This window comes from Anthonomus grandis, chromosome 5, assembly GCF_022605725.1.
Source record: "Anthonomus grandis grandis chromosome 5, icAntGran1.3, whole genome shotgun sequence".
Taxonomy (NCBI): domain Eukaryota; kingdom Metazoa; phylum Arthropoda; class Insecta; order Coleoptera; family Curculionidae; genus Anthonomus; species Anthonomus grandis.
Window position 1 is genome coordinate 6,264,940 of NC_065550.1, and position 25,193 is coordinate 6,290,132.

At 34.1% G+C, this 25,193-nt stretch overlaps 2 protein-coding genes across 2 annotated transcripts in view; both read right to left on the reverse strand.

Moving 5' to 3' along the window:
• The window catches only part of LOC126736891 (unc-112-related protein-like), a 455,221-nt gene that overhangs the window by 210,590 nt on the left and 219,438 nt on the right, over window positions 1-25,193 (reverse strand). The gene's annotated exons all lie outside the window — the stretch shown is intronic.
• LOC126736894 (protein farnesyltransferase subunit beta) overlaps window positions 1-25,193 on the reverse strand; it is a 56,076-nt gene that overhangs the window by 23,944 nt on the left and 6,939 nt on the right. The window contains exons 2-4 of the mRNA XM_050441516.1: window positions 15,162-15,305; window positions 14,991-15,103; window positions 14,773-14,898 (exon numbers count right to left, since the gene is read on the reverse strand). Coding sequence (XP_050297473.1) covers window positions 14,773-14,898; window positions 14,991-15,103; window positions 15,162-15,305 — 383 coding nt within the window. The remainder of the gene's footprint in view (window positions 1-14,772; window positions 14,899-14,990; window positions 15,104-15,161; window positions 15,306-25,193) is intronic.

Sequence of the window (25,193 nt, forward strand, 5' to 3'; positions counted from 1 at the left end):
GCATTTCTGATTATGGGAGATCTTAAATCTGAAGTTCTTAAATCTCAAAAAATTGTAAGCACTAGTGCGTAAAAAGTAATTTAACGTTATTTGACTTAACTTATTTAATTTATAATTTGCCAACAAATGTCTTGACGTATTTTTTTTACGGTAAAGTCGTTTAAGTGCCTAGGCCATTTAAAGCGATTTGGATTTTTTTTTATAAAATACGAAAATGCATTAAAGTATATTTTTAAACCATATATTTGTGAATGTCATTTAATTGTCATAAAAACTTATAAAAATATATAAAAAATAACATCCGAAAAAAATGGGACACTCATTACTTTCAGGTTTGTATTAGCAGGCTGTTTTAGGAAAAAAATAGTTAACTTTGTACAGTCTGCCATGGATTAAAACAAGTGATACATTGAGACGCTGTCATGGCAGAGTAAATGTCAGTGGTTTTTGTGGTGAATATTAATTTCGTAATCAAAGTAAGTAGATATATTTTTTAGTGTAATAATAAGGGTTTTTTGTCCCGTCCACAACGAAATTCTTAGAAAAGTAGGCATATCCCACTAAATAATAAAAAGTTTGAACTTTCAATTTTATTTTTTCTTGACTTGCATTTAGGGCAATATTATAGTAAAAGATTTTTTTTGTATCATGTTACTATTTTGCAAGAAAATTTTATAAATAAATTGTCCCTTCCGCAACCCATACATTAAAAAATATATAAAAATAAGATCCTATTAATATATATATCGAAAATATTTAATTTTTAATGCAAAACGGGCTGCAAAGTACTTATTTTAAGTAAGTTTATTTTTTATTTTGAGAAAATCCAATCATCAGATAATATCAGCTCATTTAAAACGCCACAATCGATGAGAAAGGTGGTAAAGAAAATTAAGTCTCTATTGCCGAAGTGTGCTGAGCAAAAAAAGGAAGTTTTAAAGAAATTTTTTTATGCCGAATTTCCAAAAGAAACGAGTTTCGTCTGTGCAGAAAAAGTAACACCTTGGAACAAATTGGAAAGCCAACTTAAGGAAAGTTTTGAACGGTTTTACACCAGGGATATGATAAGTAGACAGGCGCCAGGGAAAAGAGACGTTATCGCTTTAAAAAATGAATCAGGAATCAAAGAAAAAAAGCAAAAGCGGCACATGACTGTTACTGTAAAGGAAGCTTATCAGTTGTTTATACATGAAAATCCCGAATTAGATGTTAAACTAACAAAATTTTACGAATATCGACCCAAACATGTCTTGCTAAGTTCCCAAATGCCTCACGACGTTTGCGTTTGCAAGTATCATGCGAACTTTAATTTTTTGGTTGCGAGGCTATTTGCAAAAATGTACATGAATTTCCAAAATCTTCCAAGGAATTACGTTCAGCCATATGTTGCGATACAGATAATTTCGACTGTATGAATAATTTATGGTGATTTGGAGACCGAAATAAAGTGGAAAAGGTGGCACGTCAATCTTCATAAACCCCAAGTATTAGAAGTATCTGGTACTTTAAAAGCTGCTTTGGATCAACTGCAAGAATCTACGGAGAAATTTAAAGTTCATTGCTTTGTACAAAACACACAAGAACGCAATTTTGAGAAAAAAAATAATATAAATGAAGAAAAAGTGCGCACTGGAGCCACAGACAGGTCACAATATTTACGGCAGTAGCCTGGACTAAAAATCAGTGGCGGCTCCTTCTTAGGGTCAATTGGTCAATGACCTCCCTAAAATAATCTCATAAAAATACCAATTTTATTAAAAATATCTTTTATGTAAAACTTCATTGTGAATTATAAAATTCTCTAATATAAAATTCTCTAAGCAATCTGCATTGGCAAAACAAATAAATATATTACTAACGTCGCGCCTCGCGTTCATCACACAAGCCCGTGGCTGGGCCGTATTTTAAATTGTCCCTATACAGTTCTTATGGCTTATGGAGAAATGCATGTAAAATAGAACAAAGAGGGCAGATTCGTATTTCGTGAGCGGGAGTGAGAGTCACCTTTCAGTCCTATCTCGCTAACGTAGTCGACGGCCCGACCGGATGAATGTTTTGTTTTAGTTAGTTACTGTATATTTTAAACAAACTAATCGTCCGTGTAAAATTTTGCGGAGTTTTCGAAATTGCATTGCGCGGTCATGACGAAAGTAACAGCTCCAATAATCCTGGAATTTTTCTGGGCCTTATCGATTTTGTTTCTGAACTGGATTTAATGTTTAAAGAACATATTGAAAAAAGTACAGTATTTAAAGGAACATCAAAAACAATTCAGAACGACATTTTAGAATCGATGTTAGCCATTGTACATACTCATATAATTAAGGAGATTGGCCAGATAAATTTTGTGGCAATTCAAGTAGATGAGACCACAGACAGCTCCAATAAAACGCAGATGATTGTCATATTGCGATATGTATTAACTGGTATTGTACATGAAAGATTTTCGAAATTTGTTAACCCTCCAGGTACCACAGCACAACATTTAACTAATGTAATATTGGAAGAACTTCAATTATTAAAAATTAATGAAGCACCTGAAAAATTGATTGCCCAAAGTTACGTTTAAGTTAAGAAATATACCCAAATGCACACTTTATTCACTGCTATGCCCATCAACTTAATCTTATCCTGCAAAAAGCGGCGAGTCAACATAAACCGATAAAAATATTTTTTGCAAATTTACACGCATTTTCGTCCTTTTTCGGCCAATCTCTAAAATGTACGATGGTTCTGGATAGAGTGGTTAAAGTAAGGCTACCTAAAGCTGCACCCACTCGATGGGCTTTCAATACAAAATGTGTTGAAATTGTATATACTTATAAAGATGATTTAAAATCTTGCTTAGAGGAAATTATTGATGAGGAGCATGATGGTAACAATATAAATCAAGCAACTGGCTTAAAAAGATATTTGGAAGATGAGCTTTTTTTATTTTGGATAAATTTTTTCCATAAAATAATTCCCCATGTTGATATATTGTTTAAACAATTGCAAGTGCGAGATATTGATGTCATATCTGTCAAAAATTATATACTGTCTTTTAACAACAATATCCAAATAATTAGAAATACTATATTGAAATCAGAAGAACCAAGCACATCAACAGCAAAAAAAAGAAAAAGTACTACAGCTACAGAGGATCCAAAGCGACGAACTGCACTGGAAATTTGGGATATTATTATATCTGAAATAAATCACAGGTTTGGTTTCAATGATCATCTCATGATTTCACAGTTATTATACGCAGAGAAATTTGAAGCATACACTACCAACTTTCCGCAAAATATTTTAAATATGGTGAAGGCTCATTATCCCACAGTAAATATTTCCAAACTAAGATCGCAACTTGAAGTCATAATATATTGTCGTGAGGATTTTCGCAATAGTATCGGTGCAGTAGCCACACTTCAGCTTTTTTATTAACATGAATTTGTCTGAAACATTTTCTGAAGTAGTGAAATTTTTTAATATTTTGTGCACACTTCCTATGACAACCGTGGAAAGTGAGAGATCTACTTTAAAAAGAGTAAAAACATTCCTGCGTAATACGATGGGACAATCTAGACTTAGTGCCTTGTCTATGTCGAGCATCGAGAAAATACTTGTCAAAAGCATTCCAAATTTCAATGATAAGGTCATAGACTATTTTGCAGAACTAAAGGATAGGAGAATTCACTTAAAATATAAAAATATTTAAGGTAAATTTCATCTTAATAAATTTACAATTTATTATATAAATATACCTTTATATCAGTCGATAACCTGTTTATACCCTTTTTCCTATATTTTTATTTAAGTTAATTTTCGGAAAACGATTTAAGCATTTAAAGTTATTATTACCCGTTTAATAGGATAAAAATCTCGGTAAATATTATTGAGTTTTATCCAAGTCTGTATTTTTTATCTAAAATATAAATGCTAAAAGATCTTTCAAATACTTTAAAAAATCAATAGTTTGATTTGTTTTTTTTTATTAACTATAAGTTTTTTTTGTAAACTATAAGTTTTCAAAACGAAATGACCCCCTGAAGATTGACCCACGAGCCGCAACTGCTAAAAATACCCATCATTCGTTTGCTATCATAAGTGATGAGTTATCACATGATAAGTTTGCAGTCTGGGCATTTCTAAAAGAAATAATTCATTGGTTAACAAATGCCTATAGTACTTTGAGAACTGTATCGATATTTTCTGATGGCTGTGCAGCACAGTTTAAAAATAATTTTACTCTATCGAATTTATGTCATTTTCATGAAGATTTCGATATATCTGGCTTTTGGAATTTCTTTGCCACTTCTCACGGGAAGGGAGCTGTAGACGGAGTAGGAGGGAAGCTTAAAAGAGTAGCCTGGGAAATGGTGGAAAGTAGAAAACTACTTATTAATAATTCCAAAGACTTTTTTAATGCACTGACAAAAGATTCAGGACAACAAAAACATGTTAACCGCTCGATGGGAAAGTGTCCTGCCCATTGCAGGGCTCCAATCATGCCACTTTTTTAGGCCTGTATCCGAAAAAATATTGGAAATTGGTCAGACCCATCAAAACAATATAAGAAAGATATCTGTAACAAAACATTATAATCATTAATTATTTATTGTTGAACTAATTCTTTGTTATCATTCCCTTTAATTTAGTTGTATTACATAATATATTGTTATTTATACTAAAATAAATTATAAAAAAATATTCTAAAGTTATTAAGGTTTTTTGTCCGGTCCACAACCGTCCCGTCCACAACCGATAAATATCATTTTTTAGTTACGAATTCTTAAAGAAAAATTCTTTCTTAATCATTTAATGTGATTTACTAGTATTTTGTTGAAAATTAAAAACGATATCTTTTTTCTTAAAACAACCACTTCAGAAATTTTGGTTGTTTTTTTATGTAACATAAATGATACGGAATTTTCCGAACCCGTCCACAACAAAATTAGAAAGCCCTGAAAACAAATTGTATCATAATCTCTGTCATAGAGTCATAGAATAAACTATGTATATGAATATTTCTATAAATATTGATATATCATAAATATTGATTAATAAGTATTTTCCATAAGAACAACAAGTAACTATGCCCACTCAACTAAATTATTCTACGTGATAAAAAACGCTTATTTTACAAGTTTTATAGAATCTTCTTTGTACATTTTATAGTTTTGGTATGTTCAAAGCTTCGTTTCTACTATAATATCCATGTGTTGTTAAATATAAATGTAGGTAATATGTTTGTTGAATTCTATGTGTATTTAATGTTAAGTATTTTAACCAGTAATGTTGCTTCAAGTTATTGTGTATGACGTTTGATTATTTCTTTTTGCAATTGACGTTATATTTTGAAAGAATTTTGTCGCCCTATTATCATTCTTGTATATGATTTTTTTTTAAGTAATAAATTGCATTCTGTATGTAACTCAAAGAAATACATTAACCATTCAGTTACCATTTTTCTGCATACTGTATATTCAACTATACATAGCCGTTTTCCTATATTTGTAGCATCACGAATATATCGGCTGGTCGAAGACCTGGGAATTTATCATCACACAACCCGAAAAAGAACGTAGGTGAATCATTGTAGAACCGTGCCTGCTCAAGTAAAAACGATAGCATGCAGTCGTTGCGATTTTGGGGGGTAAACAAGTCGGCTCTTGACTCGATGTGGCTATTTATTCAAGTATTATAATATTAAAGTTTTTGATAATTATTAAGTGTTTTATGTTTAAAACCTTCGTGAGTTATTATAGTGCAGTAGTGGGATTAAAACGCTCTATCCGAAGCAGTTTTCGTGTAATTTTGTGACTATATGTATTGTTTTATTGTGTTTAAGTTTATTGTTATTTTTTTGGAGTTAATAATGTTTTGGCCTAGTTCGGTTGTGTAAGCTGTTGTTCGCTGTTGTTAGTTGTTGTTGTTGGATAAAGTTAGTTGTTGTTGCTGCACTCGTCCGTGCAGCTAAGAAACTAAATTGTTTGTCTTTATAACAAAACATGGGTAAAAAGCGTGGGCGTCCTAGTAGCTCTACTAGTTCTACGAGTAGCAGCTCTAGTACTTCATCTAGTAGTGATTGTGCAGGACGATACAAAAGAAGACGTAAACAAAGAAAAACTCATAGAAAAACAACTGTAAGTACTCCGGAACATAACTTAAATACCTCCAAATCAATTTCTACGAAAGATAGTGGTAATCAAACACTCTCCTCAGTGTCAGTACCTAGTAAAGTAGTAGATAACCGCTTACAGCGTCCTATAGAAAAAGTTTTTGTTCAAGTGAATAATACAAATAGGCCATTTGAAGAAAGTTTGTCCCACAACGAAAGGCGTAATATTCAATCGCAAAATAGTGATCGTTTGACACACGTACGTGATGTAGACGTTACACACAAACGTGATACGGTCAGGAGGTCACTAAATCAGGCAAATTGGGACAACATACAAACCATTCCTGAAGCGAACATCACAGAGAGTCCACGCTCTGATGTTTATGGTGCAAACGAAACTGAATCGAACAAACGAATTAAACAGCTGGGAGAATTGGTAAACCTGTTATTACAAAATAACAATAGGGGCGCTGTACGCTTATCTATTAAGCCCGACTGTATCCCAGAATTTTCGCCTGGAAATCATGGTGAGAACTGTAGTAAGTGGCTAGACAAAATTGATCAGCTGTCACAGATCAATAGGTGGGACGAGAAAACGACGATCTATCATATGCAGTCGAGATTATCAGGGCTAGCCAGAACTTGGTATAATAGTCTTGATGATTATAAACATACTTGGAGTGAATGGAAGCAACTACTGATTGAAGCATTTCCAGACTATCATGATTTTCCTATGGCTATAAGAAAACTAGTTCGCCGCATTAAGTTACCTGATGAGAGTTGGACTGAATACTACTTTGGAAAAATGCAGTTACTTCGCCAATGCGAAATATCAGGAAAAAATGATGTAGCTATGCTGATCGATGGAATCCAAGACACAGCTATCCAGTCAGATGCAAAAGTGGGCAGATATTTAACGCCAGAGGCACTTTATAAAGACTATTTAGCTGCTCTAACCGTTACAAGGGAACGTCATCGACAAGATATTTACAAAAAATTAGAACAACGTCCAGATAATCAAAAAAGAGTCGAACGGCCAGAACGTACTGCCAAAAGGGGAAAATGTTATAATTGCCAGCAATATGGCCATTACCAGACCGAATGTTCTAAGCCCCGTACCGAGTGCACAGTCTGCAAAAAATTGGGCCATACAGCAGAAAAATGTTTCAAAAAGAAATCTATGCCCCATAAAACTTTATTTTGTAACATACAAGATGATTCTGAGAACGGTGGTTATTACGTCACTTGTTCTATCAACGGTTATGACTTACATGGATTTGTAGACTCTGGATGCGAGGTTGTTCTTATACGAGAGTCCGACGCTCGTAATATTAGTTTAAAATGGTCCGAAAGCGAAGCATACTTAAAAACCTATGGTGGAGGAACATCAAAAGTTTTAGGAACTACAAATGCTAATATTAAAGTTGATTTGTTTGAAGCAGAAGTTCCCATTCTTATTGTGCAAGATCGCCTACAAGACATGCCTGTTTTGATTGGAAGATCAATATTAAATAAAACAGATGCTGTAATGGTTATTCGGGATGGAAATGCAAGACTCTTTAATGCTGAAATGGCAGAATTAACTCAGCTCGAAAGCTTGCCACCTAAAAAAAAATAATTTTGCGTGCAATAAAAAGTGTTAAAATACCACCCAATCACATTGGCTTGGTGCGATGTTCAAATTCGGATGGTTATGATGGTGACGTTTTTGTGGATCTTCGAAAGTCTTTTGAGCCTACAAAAGAATCCATTGTTCCAAGATGTGTGACTTCTACGTCAGATTTAAGACTTCCAATTCTGAACACGTCAGAAAATACTATTAGTATTTTGCAAGACCAAGTTGTTGCTAGAGGGATTCCATGCACTCAAAATGGTACACAGATGATCATCTCGAAGCACTTAAAGGCTGTAGGTATTTTACTACGCTTGATATGGCTAGTGGATATCACCAGATAAAAATAGCGGAGGACTCAATACAGAAAACAGCATTCGTTATGCCGGATGGTCAGTATGAATATGTCCGAATGCCGTTTGGCTTAGTCAACGCACCCGCAATGTTTCAAAGAACCATTAACCAGATTTTAGATGCAATGAGATTTTCAACAGCTCTGGCATACATGGATGACATACTTGTGCCATCCCCAAGTTTTGAATCTGGATTAATAGCCCTCGCTGATGTACTTGAAACTTTTAGGGATGCAGGAGTTACTTTACGCCTGTCAAAATGCCAGTTTTTTTTACATCATATAGATTATCTTGGTCACGAGATAAGTGCCAGTGGTATTCGACCGGGCACTATGAAAATCAAGACCGTTGATAATTTTCCTTTTCCTAAAAATGTCCACCAAATTCGTCAATTTGTTGGGCTATGCAGCTATTTTAGAAAATACGTAAAAGACTTTGCTCAAGTTGCACGCCCGTTGACTTCCTTAACGGAAAAGGATGTTAGTTTTGAATGGGGAGAAGCACAGAGTAACGCCTTTATTAAACTTAAACAAAAACTAATTGAGAGACCCGTTTTAGCAATCTATAATTCTTGCCTAAATACAGAGCTTCATACTGACGCTTCAAAGCTTGGTCTCGGCGGTATACTAATGCAGCAACAAGCCGACAATAGGCTAAGACCTGTAATGTATTATAGCTGACAAACTACCAAAGAAGAACAAAGATACCATTCGTTCGAGCTAGAAACTTTGGCTGTTGTGAATTCTTTGCAGAGGTTTCGAGTTTACTTGCTGGGACTACACTTTAAAATAGTCACCGATTGTAACGCTATAAGGACGGCCATGACGAAACGTGACCTTATCCCTAGAATTGGTAGATGGTGGCTCATTACGCAAGAGTATAATTTTACTATTGAGTACCGACCAGGGACGAAAATGGCTCACGTAGACGCACTGAGTCGTAACCCTGTGGAAGAACCCAAGGAAACACAGGAAACTATTGATATCTTTCAAGTAGACATAACAAATGATGATTGGGTTTTGGCAACTCAAATGAAAGATGAACGTTGTAAATATTTAATTGAAGTTCTCTCGTCCAAACCAAAAGATCATGAAGAACGACAGATACACAAAGATTTTAAGCTTAAGGATGGCAGATTATATAAAAATATGGAAAATGGACTAAGATGGTATGTACCTAAAACAGCTCGACGAGTTGTAACCATGTTCCATCATGATAATATGGGTCACTTTGCACTTGAGAGGACTCTAGAAAACATAGCAAATAAGTATTGGTTTCCTAGGATGAGGAAGTATGTAAGTCGATATATCTCAGCTTGTTTAGCTTGTGCATACAATAAGGTACCTAGTGGAAAGAAGGAGGGTCACTTACATCCAATCCCAAAGGCAACGATTCCAATGGATACCTTACACCTGGATCATTTAGGACCTTTTGTAACAAGTACAAAAGGAAATGCTTATTTGATAATGACAATAGATGCTTTTACAAAATTTTTATTTGTAAAGCCGGTGAAAAACACAAAGGCTGGACCAGTTAAAACTTTTTTGGAATATATTTTCCAGACATTTGGCGTACCTAGGCGAATAATATGTGACAGAGGCTCATGTTTTACGAGTGAGACTTTTAAAGAATTTACCAAAAATCTTGGTATACAGGTCATTTTAAATGCCACAGCAACACCACGTGCAAATGGCCAAATAGAACGTTACAACCGGACAATATTGTCATCAATAGCAGCTTCTCATGAAGATGAGAGGAAGTGGGATAACACAATTAGTTTTATTACGTTTAGTATGAACTCTTCGACTAATAAAGCGACAGGGAAAAGTCCCTACGAGTTGCTATTTGGGTACAAGCCTAGGAGAATGCACGATTCATTTCTAAGTGGGGCTGTATCTTACGAAAAAGTGGATAACGATATCCATAAAACTAGAGAAGAAGCTGGAAAATGAATCCAGGACGATCAGGATAGGCAAAAGGCTTATTTTGATAAAAAACGAAAGAAGTGTCACAAGTACCTAGTAGGGGATTTAGTAGTCCTACGACGGGCAAATCTTGCAAATGACGGTAAAAGTGCAAAGTTAGTGCCCAAGTATCAGGGTCCCTTTATAGTAAAAGAGGTACTTGAAAATGACAGATACTTAGTAGAAGACCTGCCAGGCTCAAAACGTTCAAAAAAGAAATACAGAGGTATTAGTTCGGTCGACCGTATGAAGCTTTTTACGGCTGCTTGTGAAAGCAGTAGTAGTAGTGACTCAGACACGAAAGCTGAGGAAAATGTTTTAGTTAATGACAAATGATATAGATAAATAAAGGAGACTGAGGAAATTTGTGATGTTAGTGGGATGTCTAGCTAGCATCTACGTTGACTCCAACGTTCCTGTCTCCAAAGTGTAATTTGTTTGATAATATGTATGTATTTGTTTTTACAGGTAACTATGGGAAAAGTTTTCCGGGACGGAAAAGATGGTAGCACGGCCGAGTGTAGCATCACGAATATATCGGCTGGTCGAAGACCTGGGAATTTATCATCACACAACCCGAAAAAGAACGTAGGTGAATCATTGTAGAACCGTGCCTGCTCAAGTAAAAACGATGGCATGCAGTCGTTGCGATTTTGGGGGGTAAACAAGTCGGCTCTTGACTCGATGTGGCTATTTATTCACGTATTATAATATTAAAGTTTTTGATAATTATTAAGTGTTTTATGTTTAAAACCTTCGTGAGATATTATATATTTAACCAATTTTTTTAGCTTGATGATCTAATAAAAATCGAAACGTCGCTAAATTAGTAAGAATGTTGTTTTTGCTGTCCTATTATCTGATAGTTATTTTACATTGTCATTGATCATTTAATTATTGTTTTTTAGGTGTAATATAAAGATGAAGGCTGAGCATATATACGAGGGCAGTTGATGATTGACAAATGCTGTAGATGGCGCGCATGTATGTTTTGAAGGTCGTGGCTCGAGTATGTGATAACTGAGTCCCTTACGAACAATGTAGTTTTAGTCGGGAGCTTAGTTTCACGCACGTGCTAACGACCTTCAGTGAACGTCAAGTGCCGACCGCTGTTGCGCAAGGTATTGTCATTCGTTTTTTAGTGTGGGAAGCTAGTAATGCTGGAACTAATTCAAATTGGAGAAAATCGAGATACACTTGTCCCGTTAAAGTCTGATCAAAGAAAAAGGGACCTATTACTCTTCCAAATCCATTATTTACTTTATTTCCAAATCCATTGGACCCAGACTATCCTGACGAAGAATTAATTTTCCAGCAAGATGGCGCTCCTCCGCACTATGTTGCCACTGTGCGTACATTTTTGGATGAAACCTTTCCCAGTCGGTGGATAGGAAGGAGAGGACCCGTCGAATGGCCTGCTAGGTCGCCTGACCTAAGGACACCAATGGACTTGCAGGGATACCTCAAGTCGAAGGTATTTGTTAATAGGCCAAATAATCTAGACGACTTGAAAGAGAGAATTCGCAGAGAAGTGCGCGCCATAACTCCGGAAATGATTGAAAATGTGCAACGAGACTTTATTGATCGCCTTGGATATTGTCAAGCCGTGAATGGCAACCATTTTGAACATTTAACTTAATTTTTGTTCTTTTTTTATTCGTTACATGAATCGTCTTTTTTTCGGTAACTGGTGACTTTAGGTATAGGACATGATTCATGAAATATACGTAGGATTCCACGCGAAATTCAAAGATGAAATAAAAAAAAGGTGCTTTCATTTGAAAAAATGAAGTTGATGGTCGTAATTTATTTTTGAGCAACCCTGTATATACAAACTTTACGTGCAAAAATGCGCAACTTGAAATAAAAATCGACGGGTCCGAGCGTTTTTTTTTCGAACACACCCCTGAATTTTAAATGAATTTAGACATAACTTTTGGGATGCACTGTATATTTATATGAACACAAATTTAAACAAAGAGAATGAACAAATTAAAATTAGAACTTAGAAAGGAAATGCCTTCTGAGCATCACCAGTGAATCTAATGTAGAATCCGCTAACCGAGATCTTATTCTTGTAGCATGTGACGACGCAGAAGAAAAAACTCGTTCTGATTCTACGCCGGTGGGTTGAACTTTAAGCAAGAGTTCATAGCATCGCTGCAAATGTAAACCACGCAATCCACCATTTTCAAATAGGACCATTTCCGTTTTCATCACCTTTAAAACATCATCAGATTTTTCCTTCAATTGTTGTTGTACCGGTTTCATCGCATTTGTTATGGTGTTATCGGGTTTGGTTTAAACACCCACATTTTCAGCTCGTTTCAGTCGGCTGAGTGGCAACTTATCTTCATAACCAGGGTCCTCGTCAAGATTTATTGTATATGGTTCATCTCGGCTGCTGAGACCGGTTCTTGCTAAGGTGTCCAAGATATTTTTAACAAAAGTCGCAATTTTGTTGGTCGGGCTCAAATTGCAAAAAGTATCCGCACTGTCTTGCTTGTTGGGATTTTGGAGGTAGTCCATGACACCAGACATTATGGTTCTTCGTTCTGATATTTACTTTCTTAAAGACTCTTCCAGGTCAATGCTAAATTTTGTTTTCAGATTATCTAACTCCTGAAACAGAAATTTGAAACTAGCATCTGCAGTAGCATCCCGTCGGCATATACCTTCAACAGTTAGTTTAACGGGTTTAAAGCAATAGATAATGTTCTGTGCGACTTCGAAATCTGTATTTGTGACTATTATTGGGCTCTCTAAATCAATCAAAGCTTTTCTAATGCAATCTGTAAGTTGAACAAATCTTTCTAGCATATCTACTAAGCTGTTCCACCTTGTTGGACAATCTAAAATTAACGAAAGTTCTTTGCCATGTTTGTCTTTAACATAATTTTGTAGGAGTAAGTTTTTCACAGGAGAACGTCTAAAGAGCTTTAGAACTTTTCGGATTTTTCCAACTATAACCACCAAATCATAGTTGTTGGTAAGGTTTACCTTGCCTACCTCTTCATTTTGTTTCTCTTCTTCAACACTTATTGAATCTTTAGGATACAAGACATCTAGTACTGCCAAATGAATGGCGTATGCAAAACATAATTGTTGTTGAGGTTTTATGAGCTTCCCAAATTTCTTCATTACACTTCATTACTGACGCACCATCATTACTGACGCACACTACATCATTATCTAAAGAAATATTAAACTCTTCAAGTTTCTTTTTAAGTAAATTGACACAGCTTTGGGCAGGTAAAGAGCCCTTTATTCGAGCTAAACCTAAATTCCAATATTTAGACTTTTCATCAAACTGTGTACATTAACATTTAAATGTCGCTTGTTCGCCAAAGATGTCCACTCGTCTAATGTCAAAAACAAATCTGTCTGAAACATCCATTGTTCTTTTTTATCGTCCGAAATTGGAATACATAATAATTTAAATTTTATGTGGTATGCCAATATTCGGTTTCGGATCGATGTTACAGGTTTGGGTATATCAGTAAATCCTCTAGCATCAAGACCTAATTTAAGGTCTACTAAAGTAATAAAAACCCTAAATGATAAACCATCGAGTGATGTCATTCGAGCTAATACAGCATCCATAGAATCATTATCGGGAGGAGAAATAAAATAGTCATTAATCTTTTTCTATCTTTTAGATGGAGTGCACACAGTTATCGTATGTTTCAGTCCCTTGAAGAAATTTGGCCACAGTACTTAAATTTGTTTCTTTATTTCTTTATAATGAACATGCATGCCTTTGGTAGAACCTCCTTTAATACCAATTATTTTTTTTACAGTGTTTACATTTCGATTTTTTACAGTGAAGTTTTGTTTATTTTTTGAAATTAAAAAATGTTGCCACATGGAAGATTTTTCATAATTTTTCTTAGGGTGATATATTCTTCATAATCAGCCATTTTCGTAAGGTGTATTTAACAAAAAAAATTAAAGGAAATCTAAAAAAAAATAAAAACAAAACATAATCTAGCAGTGTAATAAACTACCTTACTTTTAAAACTTTTGTTTCTTGTTATTAATTTTTCTCCTCTGTCAGCCAACCCAGGATTTAGTATGATGTATTTCAAAAGTAAATGCCAAATTCTACCTCCACAACCACAAATTACTAATGTAAAGTTTATTATATAACGCTGATTAGGATTACCAACAAAAAGCATAAAAACTAAAAACTTAACAAAAAAGATAAAACATAGCACACCTAACCAGACACGACTGAAAAATAATTAAATAGACAAGACTTCTGTCTTATAATTGGCGCGGTAAACTGCAAAAGTTCACGCTTTGGCGTAGCAAACTGCACGTACGCACTCTGTTAAATGTTGAAAGTCACAAATATCACGATCGCTATTCTATTTAAAAATCAAAATATTGCATGGACAGGTCCTATACCTGACTTCTTTTTAATAATTTTTGTCATATAAAGATGTAAAAATATCGGGATTTCGGTTTTTTTTTTCGGGATTTTGGGATGGAAACCCTGGAAACGACGAGGCAGAGGAGTAGAGAAGTTTGTTTGCGCACATGGCTGTCCAAGTTGCCCAAGAAATTCTTCGATACTGGCATTAAAAAACTTTTGAAAAGGTACACAAAATGTGTAACTAGTAAGGGAAAGTACCTAGAAAAATTGTAAATTTTTCCTATAGCAAATAAACGTGTCACAGCGTTTGTTATCAATCAGTTTTAAACCACCCTTGTATGTTTCAATATTAAAAGAAATACCTATTGATAAGCTTAAATGCTTCCTCTGTTCCTAAAATAACCAAAGCATTTACTGCGGCATAGGTGGGTGCCAAATGGGGATACTGGCCTGGACCACCTCCAAACCCACCCAAAGGGCTTTGGCATCTAAAAGTAAATTCGTTCTATTAGATATTTTAAATTCAGCAACTTAACACAATTCTATATGTTTTCATAATTATCTTTCTATTTATACTCACTTGCCCAAAAACTTAGCAATAGAACTTTTATGGTTTTCATCAATTCTTTCTCCTAGGAGCGTCAACGCATGTAAAATCCAATAGCATAGCCAAGGTCTACTTGCATCAAGACACTGCAAAGTGTTATAAATGTTGTGAAGTTTTAAATATATAGTTTGAAAAAAAAATTACCTCATAATTTGATGATAAATATATAAGGGAGTCTCGCAGAAACTTCCTGTGCCTTTCCATGGTGAGTTCAGGTAAATCTGGATTTAATCTTAAGAAATTTTGTATCTCTTCATATTTTCTTAGTACAGTGTTTTCTACTTGGATCTAGTAATAAAATATATCCATATACATTGTTCAATGAAATAGAAAGTTTATAGAATCTTTGCTTATGAGTGCAAACAACATAATAATCATAGCCACAATCATAAATATAAATTAATAGTATTGGTACTATCCTAACAGCAGTGAATATATCAGATATTCTCCGGCATTCGGGAATCATTTTGTCCGCCACCTAGATCCGAAGGTGCGATAAAGATGGAGCGAGCAGCGGATATACCTCGCGACATCTCGGAACACACGTTGGCGGATGTTCCGGAACAGTGATCTAACTAATATATAAGAAGCTCTCGCCGCTAGGAGCCCAGTTTATAAGTGTAAATATTGCGCGACTTTTAAATCGAAATAAATACGGTGTAAATAAATGTTTCTAGAAGTCTAAAGTCATTGTGTTTAGTGTGGAATAAGTATGTTATAAGTATGTAATAAATCGAGGCGATGCGGAAAGGTTGGTTACTTTGATTGTAGACACGTCGCCTTGAGCAGCCCAAGCCCAACACCAACTTTCCTTGGTCAACTATTCCATTATTAGGCCGTGTCGATAGTCCGAAAAGTTGCACCCTCGGCGCTATTAAGCTTTGCATTCTCCACCAGCACATGCTGTGCTCAGATAATGACCTAGAGGTCATCTTTGCTAGCATCCAGATCCTACAGAGCGAGTTTCAAATGGAGGTATCCTCTAATAAGGATATTACAAGAGTCGACCTGGTCAACCTCTTTGAAAATGACATTCCTATGCTAATTAGGGACGACTTTAACGCCAAACACTCAGAGGAGTAAGGGAGTGTAATGTCATCAACCAATATGAGGTTAACCTAAAAAGCAAGACAGAATTACTCCATTTAAGATCTTGGTTCCAGATCCACCCACTTGCCCATCGCATATCCTTGATCTTTTTGTTGTTAAAAACTGTCCAGCCACATCACAGGCTCAGGTCATTCATGAAATTACTTCTGATCACCTTTAGTTCAACCTTGAAGTCGGCAATGGCAATCAACAACCGCCACAAAAATTCAAAGAGTACATTTAATAGCGTAGTTACAAAGAATTCTTGAACTCCCAACCAGCTCCTAACATTACCAATCTACCAGTTGACTTTTTTGTGTATCAAGCACAGGCAGTGCGGCTAGTGCATAAGAGCTGCAGAGCTGCAGAACCCCCAACATTTTCATACAGATTAACTATTTTTGAAATTATTTAATATTTTTCTAAGTAAAATAAAATTAAAACCTAACAAAATAATAAAACTGTATATTTTCGGCCGAGAACGCCATATAGTAGGTCTCAATGCCTTCAATCCGCGCTCCAACGCGCCCCGAACGAACACCTGATTATTACAGTCGGCCAAGTAAAAACTGTTGGCATGCCAATCACTACAGTTGCAATGCCATTAACGCAACCTAGCTGGACCACATTCGAGTTCTGTGCTCCGCGTTGAGCCCTTTTCCTCGCCCCGCACCGCACTTCGCCATAAGTTTAGATAGCGAATTTTAAGTCGGAACGGAGCTGCAAACAGTTGCAGTAATTCTGCTGACTGTTGACGGTTTTGCATTTAGTTGTTAATTGTTTTTTTTGCGTTGTGTATTGTGCTGTGTCAGCTGATCTCTATACTCTAAAAATGAATGTGGTGTATAATTTGATTAATATAAAACAATTCTCCCAATTTACGTACGAAGAAAAAATAAAACTAAAAGAGGAAGAGCGGCCGTTGCCCGATATTTTAATAGAAAAGTGTGGTTCAAGCCGTGGAAAATCATATAAAAGAATTTTTACTCCAGATATTTATGCTAGAAATAACTGGATATGCGGATGTAATAAAAAAAATGCTCTTTTTTGTTTTCCGTGTCTTTTATTTGGTGGGGACAAATCTTGGACTGTAGTTGGTGTAACTGACCTGGTGCATCTAAGTGAAAAAATTAAACGCCACGAATCATCAAGAAATCATTTAAACAATGTAATGAATCTAGGTTTGTTGGGTAGTGTTAATATTCGTGAAAAGTTGGACAGTGCCTATTGGACAAATATTCGATTATATAACGAGAACGTAACAAAAAACAGGTATGTGTTATCTAAAATTATTGACTGCATAAAATTTTGTGGATTATTCGAGCTTGCGCTTAGGGGCCACGATGAAACTTTGACATCGGAAAACCCAGGTATTTTTCGTGGTCTGATAAATTTTACAGCTGAACTTGATAAAACAGTGGCGGAACATTTAAAAGACTCGAGTGTATTTAAAGGTATATCAAAAGATATTCAAAATGACATTTTGGATTGTATATTGGAAGTTTGCCACGAAAAAATTTTAGACGAGATTCGCACAGCTCCATATATTTCCGTTATAGCAGATGAAACAACGGATGTGTCAGCCAAATCTCAAATGGTTGTAATTTTTAGATATATCCAAAATGGGGATCCGGTTGAACGGTTCTGGACTTATTTGGAGCCACAAAATTTAAATGCAGAAAGTTTGACTGCTGATATTCGCAGTGTCTTAGACCCGATTTTAGAAAATTCTAAGGATAAGTTGATAGCTCAAAGCTACGATGGAGCAGCAGTAATGAGTGGCAGAAATACTGGTGTTCAGGCGCGAATTAAAGATCAGTACAAATTTGCTCATTTTGTACACTGCTATGCGCACCAGTTGAATTTAATAATGTCTAAGGCAGCATCTGAGAGCTCCCAAGTTCGAGTTTTTTTTGGCAATCTTCAGGAAATTCCCTTATTTTTTAAAAATTCTCCGCAGCGCGTAGCTGTGCTTAATAGAATTGTTGGGAAAAGAATTCCCCACGGAGCACCAACACGTTGGAATTTTAATATTAGAACAGTTAACATCGTATTTGAACATCGGGAATCTATGCTTGAATGCATGGAAGAAATAGAAAATTCATTTATTAACTCAATGGCATGTACCGCAGCTTCCTCAATAAGAAGAATGTTACAGGATTCAAAGTTTATTTTCTGGCTAACATTTTTTCACTGTATTATGCCACACACCGATATCCTGTACAACGAATTACAAAAACGAAAAATTGATCCTGTAGAAATCAACCACAAAATACAAGTTTTTGAGCAGAGCATTACGACAGTAAGAAGTTCAATTGACGAAATTATTAATGAAGCCAAAGATATTGCATCCTTGCTTGAATGTGAAGTAGGACCTCCTAAAAGAAAAAGAAAATATGACAGTCAATTCGATCACCGTATTGCTGCGTTGGAAGTTTGTGACATAATTATTAATTGCGCTAAGGATAGATTTCATTTTAAAAATCATTTATTAGCTGCTTCATTGCTGTATTCTGACCAGTTCGCTAGCTATATTAATTATTTTCCTGATGAAAAATTAAAAGTAACTTGCGATTCATACCCCAATTTTGATAAGGAGCGTTTAAAAACAGAGCTTTCAGTGATTTACTCCAGACCAGACTGCAGGGAGATACAAGGAGCAATACCTTTTTTAAAATTACTCATAGAAAATAATTTGACCGATTCATTTCCAGAAACTAAAAAGCTCTTGGAAATACTCATAACTATTCCGATGTCGACAGCTGAAGCCGAACGTTCTTTCTCCACTTTAAAGCGCATCAAAACATTTTTACGTAATTCTATGGTGGAAGAACGTCTGGTAGCACTATCGATGCTTTCAATGGAAAAGCAAATCGTCACGCAAACTGTAAACTTCAACGAGATGGTTATAGACAAATTTGCAGCCAAAAAAAATCGAAGAATAAACTTAATCTTCAAAAAATAACTATTATAGGTTACGATGTAATTATAAATATAAATTTAAATATATATATATACAAGGCAAAATTTTGGTTGGCAAAAGTTCGCAAGTTGCATGTTCTTTTTATGTTTATTTGATATATTTTTGGAAGGTAAAATGTCAAAAAGGGGCTGTTTTTAGACACATATCTGGACTTAATACTAGTTTTTTTAAATAAGAATACCTATATAAACACCATTTAATGAAAGCTATAAGGAAAAGTTTAATTTTGTCTAGTTTAAAAAAACATCTTTGATTTCTCCGCGTTTCTCCCCTTTTTTGCAATCTTTTATATTTTATCGATGAATGTGCAGAACGCATCTCTCACCTAACCACGAGCCGCCACTGATCAAGCATTTTAATTTATACCTAGGCAAACAGTAAAAACGCTACAGTGTAGAGAATAAATGTAGGTGATTTGAGTATTAGTTGTTAAGTTGTAAATTTTATCTTTTAAAATTGATTTAGTTATTTACGTCCAATTATTTAAGTATTTAACTATCAGTCTAGGTTCTAGTGCTTCAAATATTCAGAACATATGCAAACTAATGTATATTTACAGTATTCATTCCAAAATATTTGAATGCTTTGAAAAAAATAGTTCTGTTTCCATTTAAATTCCCATTTTAAATGGAGAATTATGGATAATGATGTAGTAACATAAATAATGACTATGTATGTATTGCATACAGCTTGATCCTGGACAAGGATATTACAGTGCACTCTCTGATAAGGTGGCAACCTTAGAACATTAAATTCACTACAATAAACATTGGCTGTTTGGGATTAAGCGCAACATCTACACAAGGGGCAGAGGGGATATTTTTTTGATAAACATCCTTAGTATTCCATGTTGTCAATGACTACTCAACTTTAACAGAAGAAAATAAAGTGATATAAAAAAATTATTGTAATTAGCAAAAACTGAACATCATTCTTTATTAAAATGCAAAAGGAAGAGTGAAATTCGTTTAATAACTAAAACTATTTTGTACTATATTTATACGAATCACTAATAATAAGTAATATATTTATTTTGGATTCTTTAAATTGCCAAATTTCCACACAGAATGGCAACGCTGTAAATTTCACCCGAAAATATTCCAACACCCACTCAAAGACAGTAGTTTGTAGAGGTGTTATTGGCTGTAGACGGTGTAGGAGGGAAGCTTAAAAGAGTAGCCTGGGAAATGGAGAAAAGTAGAAAACTACTTATTAATAATTCCAAAGACTTTTTTAATGCACTTAATGGTAAAACCAATATTAATCTTATCTACGTTTCAAGCCAAAAGATTCAGGATAACAAAAACATGTTAACCTCTCGATAGGAAAGTGTCCTGCCCATTGCAGGGCTCCAATCATGCCACTTTTTTTGGCCTGTGTCCAAAAAAATATTGGAAATTGGTCAAACCCATCAAAACAATATAAGAAAAATATCTGTAACAAAACATTATAATCATTAATTATTTATTGTTGAACTAATTCGTCGTTATCATTCCCTTTAGTTAATTTAGTTGTATTACATAGTATATTGTTATTTATACTAAAATAAATTATAAAAAAATATTCTAAAGTTATTAAGGTTTTTTGTCTGGTCCACAACCGTCCCGTCCACAACCAATAAATATCATTTATTAGTTACAAATTTTTAAAGAAAAATTCTTTCTTAATCATTTAATGTGATTTACTAGTATTTTGTTGAAAATTAAAAACGATATCTTTTTTCTTAAAACAACCATTTCAGAAATTTTGGTTGTTTTTTTATGTAACATAAATGATACGGAATTTTCCGGTCCCGTCCACAACCGTCGTTTATTGCTATTATCTCTACTATAAAAACATGTTGCTTGCATTTATATTTTTTAAAATATTGTCTAATTAATAAAGAATATATTTGCTAATTTTGGTGAAGAAATATTACCTAACTAATTGGCAACATTTTTTTTCGCATATCCTATTTTGTGATTTGTCCCATCCACATGCTTGAAATGTCCGTATAGCAGTTTCAAACAAAGAATTAAACTCTCCTTAAAAAACCAAGCCTTTTATAACTTTGGAAAACTTGTAATAAAATAGTAATAAGAATACCATCCTATAAAATCTTTTATCTGTCTTGGTTATTATGTTTTAAATGCTTGTTTAAAAAAAATTAAATAGTAATAGTATCAGTGTAGTTTCCAATTTTAATTATAATTTTAAGCTTTCTTTTGATATGACCTTTACTTTTGACTTGTAAAAATGCTTTTCATTCCTTACCAATAAACATTTGTATTTGAGTATACTTATAAGGATAATGCTGAAAGTTTAAAATGGTTTACGGTAAAACAATCATTATATTTTATTGATAAACTTAAAAAAGGTCTAATATAATGTAAAATTTTTAACATGATGTCACTGTTTTGCAAAGGTCTTAATGAATTTAATATAGTAGCTGATAATATAACAAATGCTAGGACCATCAATATCAGTGGTGGATTTGCCGCTCCTAGGCAATTTGCACCTCAAAGATGGCAAGTTTTTTAGCAGCTTATTTTTGAATTTCAACAAAAAATGTGATCAAACTATTTTTATATATTTTTTTTGTGAGTGCATAATCAATAGTATTATTGATTATTTTAAGATGATTACAAATATTAATACAAAAAACGATGCTTGTAATCTCATTTATTTTATTCAAAGTATTACAGCCAAGTCAAGAACCCCTTTTTCCAATTTTCACATTCACAGATTTTGCCTTGATTTTTCAGCTGCAAAAGCACAGATAATTTCTTCACAATCTATAGGCAGGAACAAATCTGACTACTGTCAACATTGCAAGAGCACTTAACTTGTCTTTTCCCTTACTTAGTTCCTAATTACTTTAGGATAAAGATTGTCTATGTAACTATGGGTGTAGGAGTGTATGTATTTGTTTCTAACTCTGTAAAGTTGTGGCGTTAACTTTACAGTGTTACTATTTTGCCAAGAGTTTGCAGACGGTAGCTCAGAATTATTGGAGGCTTGAGATTGTTCGAAGGTTCACTTATGACTGGCTATTAAAGAATATAAACTTGATTATAACTATTAAATAAGAGGGCGCCACTTAGTTTTTTTTTTTATAAATGAAAGAAAACTAAGAAAAAGACTTGGTATATAGGTTTCGATTAAGAATTAAATGACCTTGGATAAAGTAGATTTAAAGAGGCAAAAAAAAAATGTTAACAATACAACTAAATTATATTTACATCAAAGATATGTACACCTCATGTTCTAATCTGTCAAATGTTAATAATTTATTATGAATTAAAATATGAATAATGTTGATATGATTAAAATAAATTTGACAAAAGTAACATTTAAATTATGATTTCACTACTAGGTAGATTTCAGCACTTGAAAAATAAATTGTAATTATTAAAATTTTTAGTACATATTTGTATTACGCAGGGGAAAGTTTATGAACCTTTTTACCTAAGGCATATCAGCCTTAACCGAGTTATACCTACATTACACATATATTAACTACCAAAAAAGGTACTGAAAAATACTCAAAAAATAACTAAAATTATAGATAAAAAATTGACGTATTAAATCATGATATTGATTAAATATTTGTAGCAATAAATTAAAATTAAAGGTATATTAATAAAAGTTTAAATAAGTGAGAAATCTATGGTTAGTAATAATTATTTAAATAAATGGAATAAACTGGCCTGTATATTCCTCCAAGAAATGAACGGCTGGCCTTCAAAATCGAGGCTGTAAATGTATGCCATTTTTAGCTCAGCTATCTGGACTGGGGATCTCTAATACTAGCTCTAGCTCTGACTCCAGCTCCACCGCTTTCCGCAATTTCCCGGGGAAATCAAAAGCCTGCAGCCATCAACAATTGAAGAAGAATAAAGAGGAAAACGGAAAAGTAAAACCCTTGCTAAGTTTCATTATCTATCCATTAAAATCTTGGGCATCCTGCAACAGAATTATGAAATAAACGGTTCCCTAAAAGTACAAGATTAAGGACTATAAATTACAAACCATATTGGCCACTTCCTGCTTCAAAAACTTCGGAAATAAAAAACTGGCCTTTAACGTGTGCTTCTACCTGCAACACGGGAACATGTCCTCGAAAAATGGATGCAGTACCGACTAAATTAGTAACGACCCCACCTCTCGCCTGAATTGTCAATATCAGCCAATCAGAGAAAACCTTAATTAAGACCAACCAGAAGAGTGACGGACCGTCAACAGAAAGCATGATCAATTAAACCAGGAGAGTGATGCGTTACAGTAGTAATGTGTCATTGACAGTGTGAATTTAAAGTAATATGAATAAAAGAAGTTGACTGAAATTATTAATATAATTGTTGAAATTAATGAAATATCAATGGAGCGTTAGTGAAAATAAAAGTAGAAAAATAAAACGCTACATTTACCCCCTTGCTTGAAGAAAAAAAATTAGCTATGAAATTTTCTTTTTAACATCAAAAGTGTTTTAACAAAAAAGTTTAAACTATACATAATACCAAAGAAAAATTCACGGATAATTATTACCCCTTACTAAATAACAAACAATCTGTTAATTATCTGTTCCACAATTTAAATACACAAATTATTTCTAAAAGTGGCATCTTCTTATATTAACTCAATTCAGGATAACTACGTGTATCACCCGTTTCTTAAGGAAGACAAAATCGCTATGGACATAAATTAGGAAACTCCTAATATCGAGGAAGGACACAAGTTGGTAAGACAATAGAGATCTTGAGAATACAGAAGTACTATAAAACTTAAATCAAAACTTAAGCTAAAATTATGTACACTCACGATATTTAATTCTACCATAGAAATCAGTTACCATAGAACTGCAACCTAGGGGAACACTCATGGAAGTTGCAATCAAAGGAACAACTTCTCTCCAAGAGATGGTGTTGTGAGTAATAAACAAAAATCTACCCTTTTTAGATGGCGGATTCTAGCAACTAGAAAGAAAACTGGCTGAGATAACTCAAGCACCAGATAATAAACACATGGGCAAAATTTGTAACAGCAATATCGATTGCCACATTAGTTACCCACTACAAAATTCCGTGTGCCCCCAAATCCATTTCTGAACGGCACTAGAATATATCTTACAGCATACACAGCCATAATCTAAAGTTTTGATAGGATTTGTTTTTCAATTGACTCACCCACATAAATATCCAAATTAATTTGAGGTGAGGAAGGATACCTTCGTATAGTCCTCTAATAATCCGACCATGGTCGAGACCACACCAACAAAAAAACAAATCTACTATTGGTTTTTCATCACAGCATTCTGTGATAAAAAAAAATTGGACAAAATCCAATAATAAACAGACTGAACAGTAATATTCATCCTCTGTCAGGTTCACTGACTCTGACAAAAAAATTAGGCCAAAAATATAACCTCAAACAGTCAAAATTGACAATGGGTTTATAACCACCACTAGGTTATAACAACCCACAAAATACGGCCAAGAAAAAATGGTCAAAACTGACATAAAGTGTATACTCATTTATGGAGCATGACAACCATCAAAACATAGCCCTCGGCTATAAAAATTAAAATGTCAAGTTTATGACATACTGTACATAACCACTAACAGGTTATACCCAAAAAATAAAATATGGCCCAAATGACCAGATTATAACATCAAAAAAAAACAAATGGTAGGAATTGCGGAATGATGTCAATACTAGAAGCAGGAATCTAAGTGTCTGATGAGAGACTGTAAATGAGAGACTCTCATAAAGTCTCTCATAGACTTTATGAGAGAATGTGAAAGTATTAACAGCATCTTTTTGTGTCCACATTTAATGCCACTTTTTGCTAAGTTTAAATTAACCAATATAATCTATTTTTGTTATAGTATATATGAGTGATGTTAGCAACCTAGTAGTTCATCAGGACACCTTGTAGAACCTTTAATTATTGAATAAACAGTGATTTACTTTGAACAATAGCCTCTATTGTATACACAACAATAGATAAAAAGTAACAATACATTGGAATTTGTGGCTCGGACCTCGGCGATCGGACGCGAAATCGGGAGGCAGCAGACTATAGTCCAGTCAAATTGGAAGTAATATCGAATCTCCAACTGCTG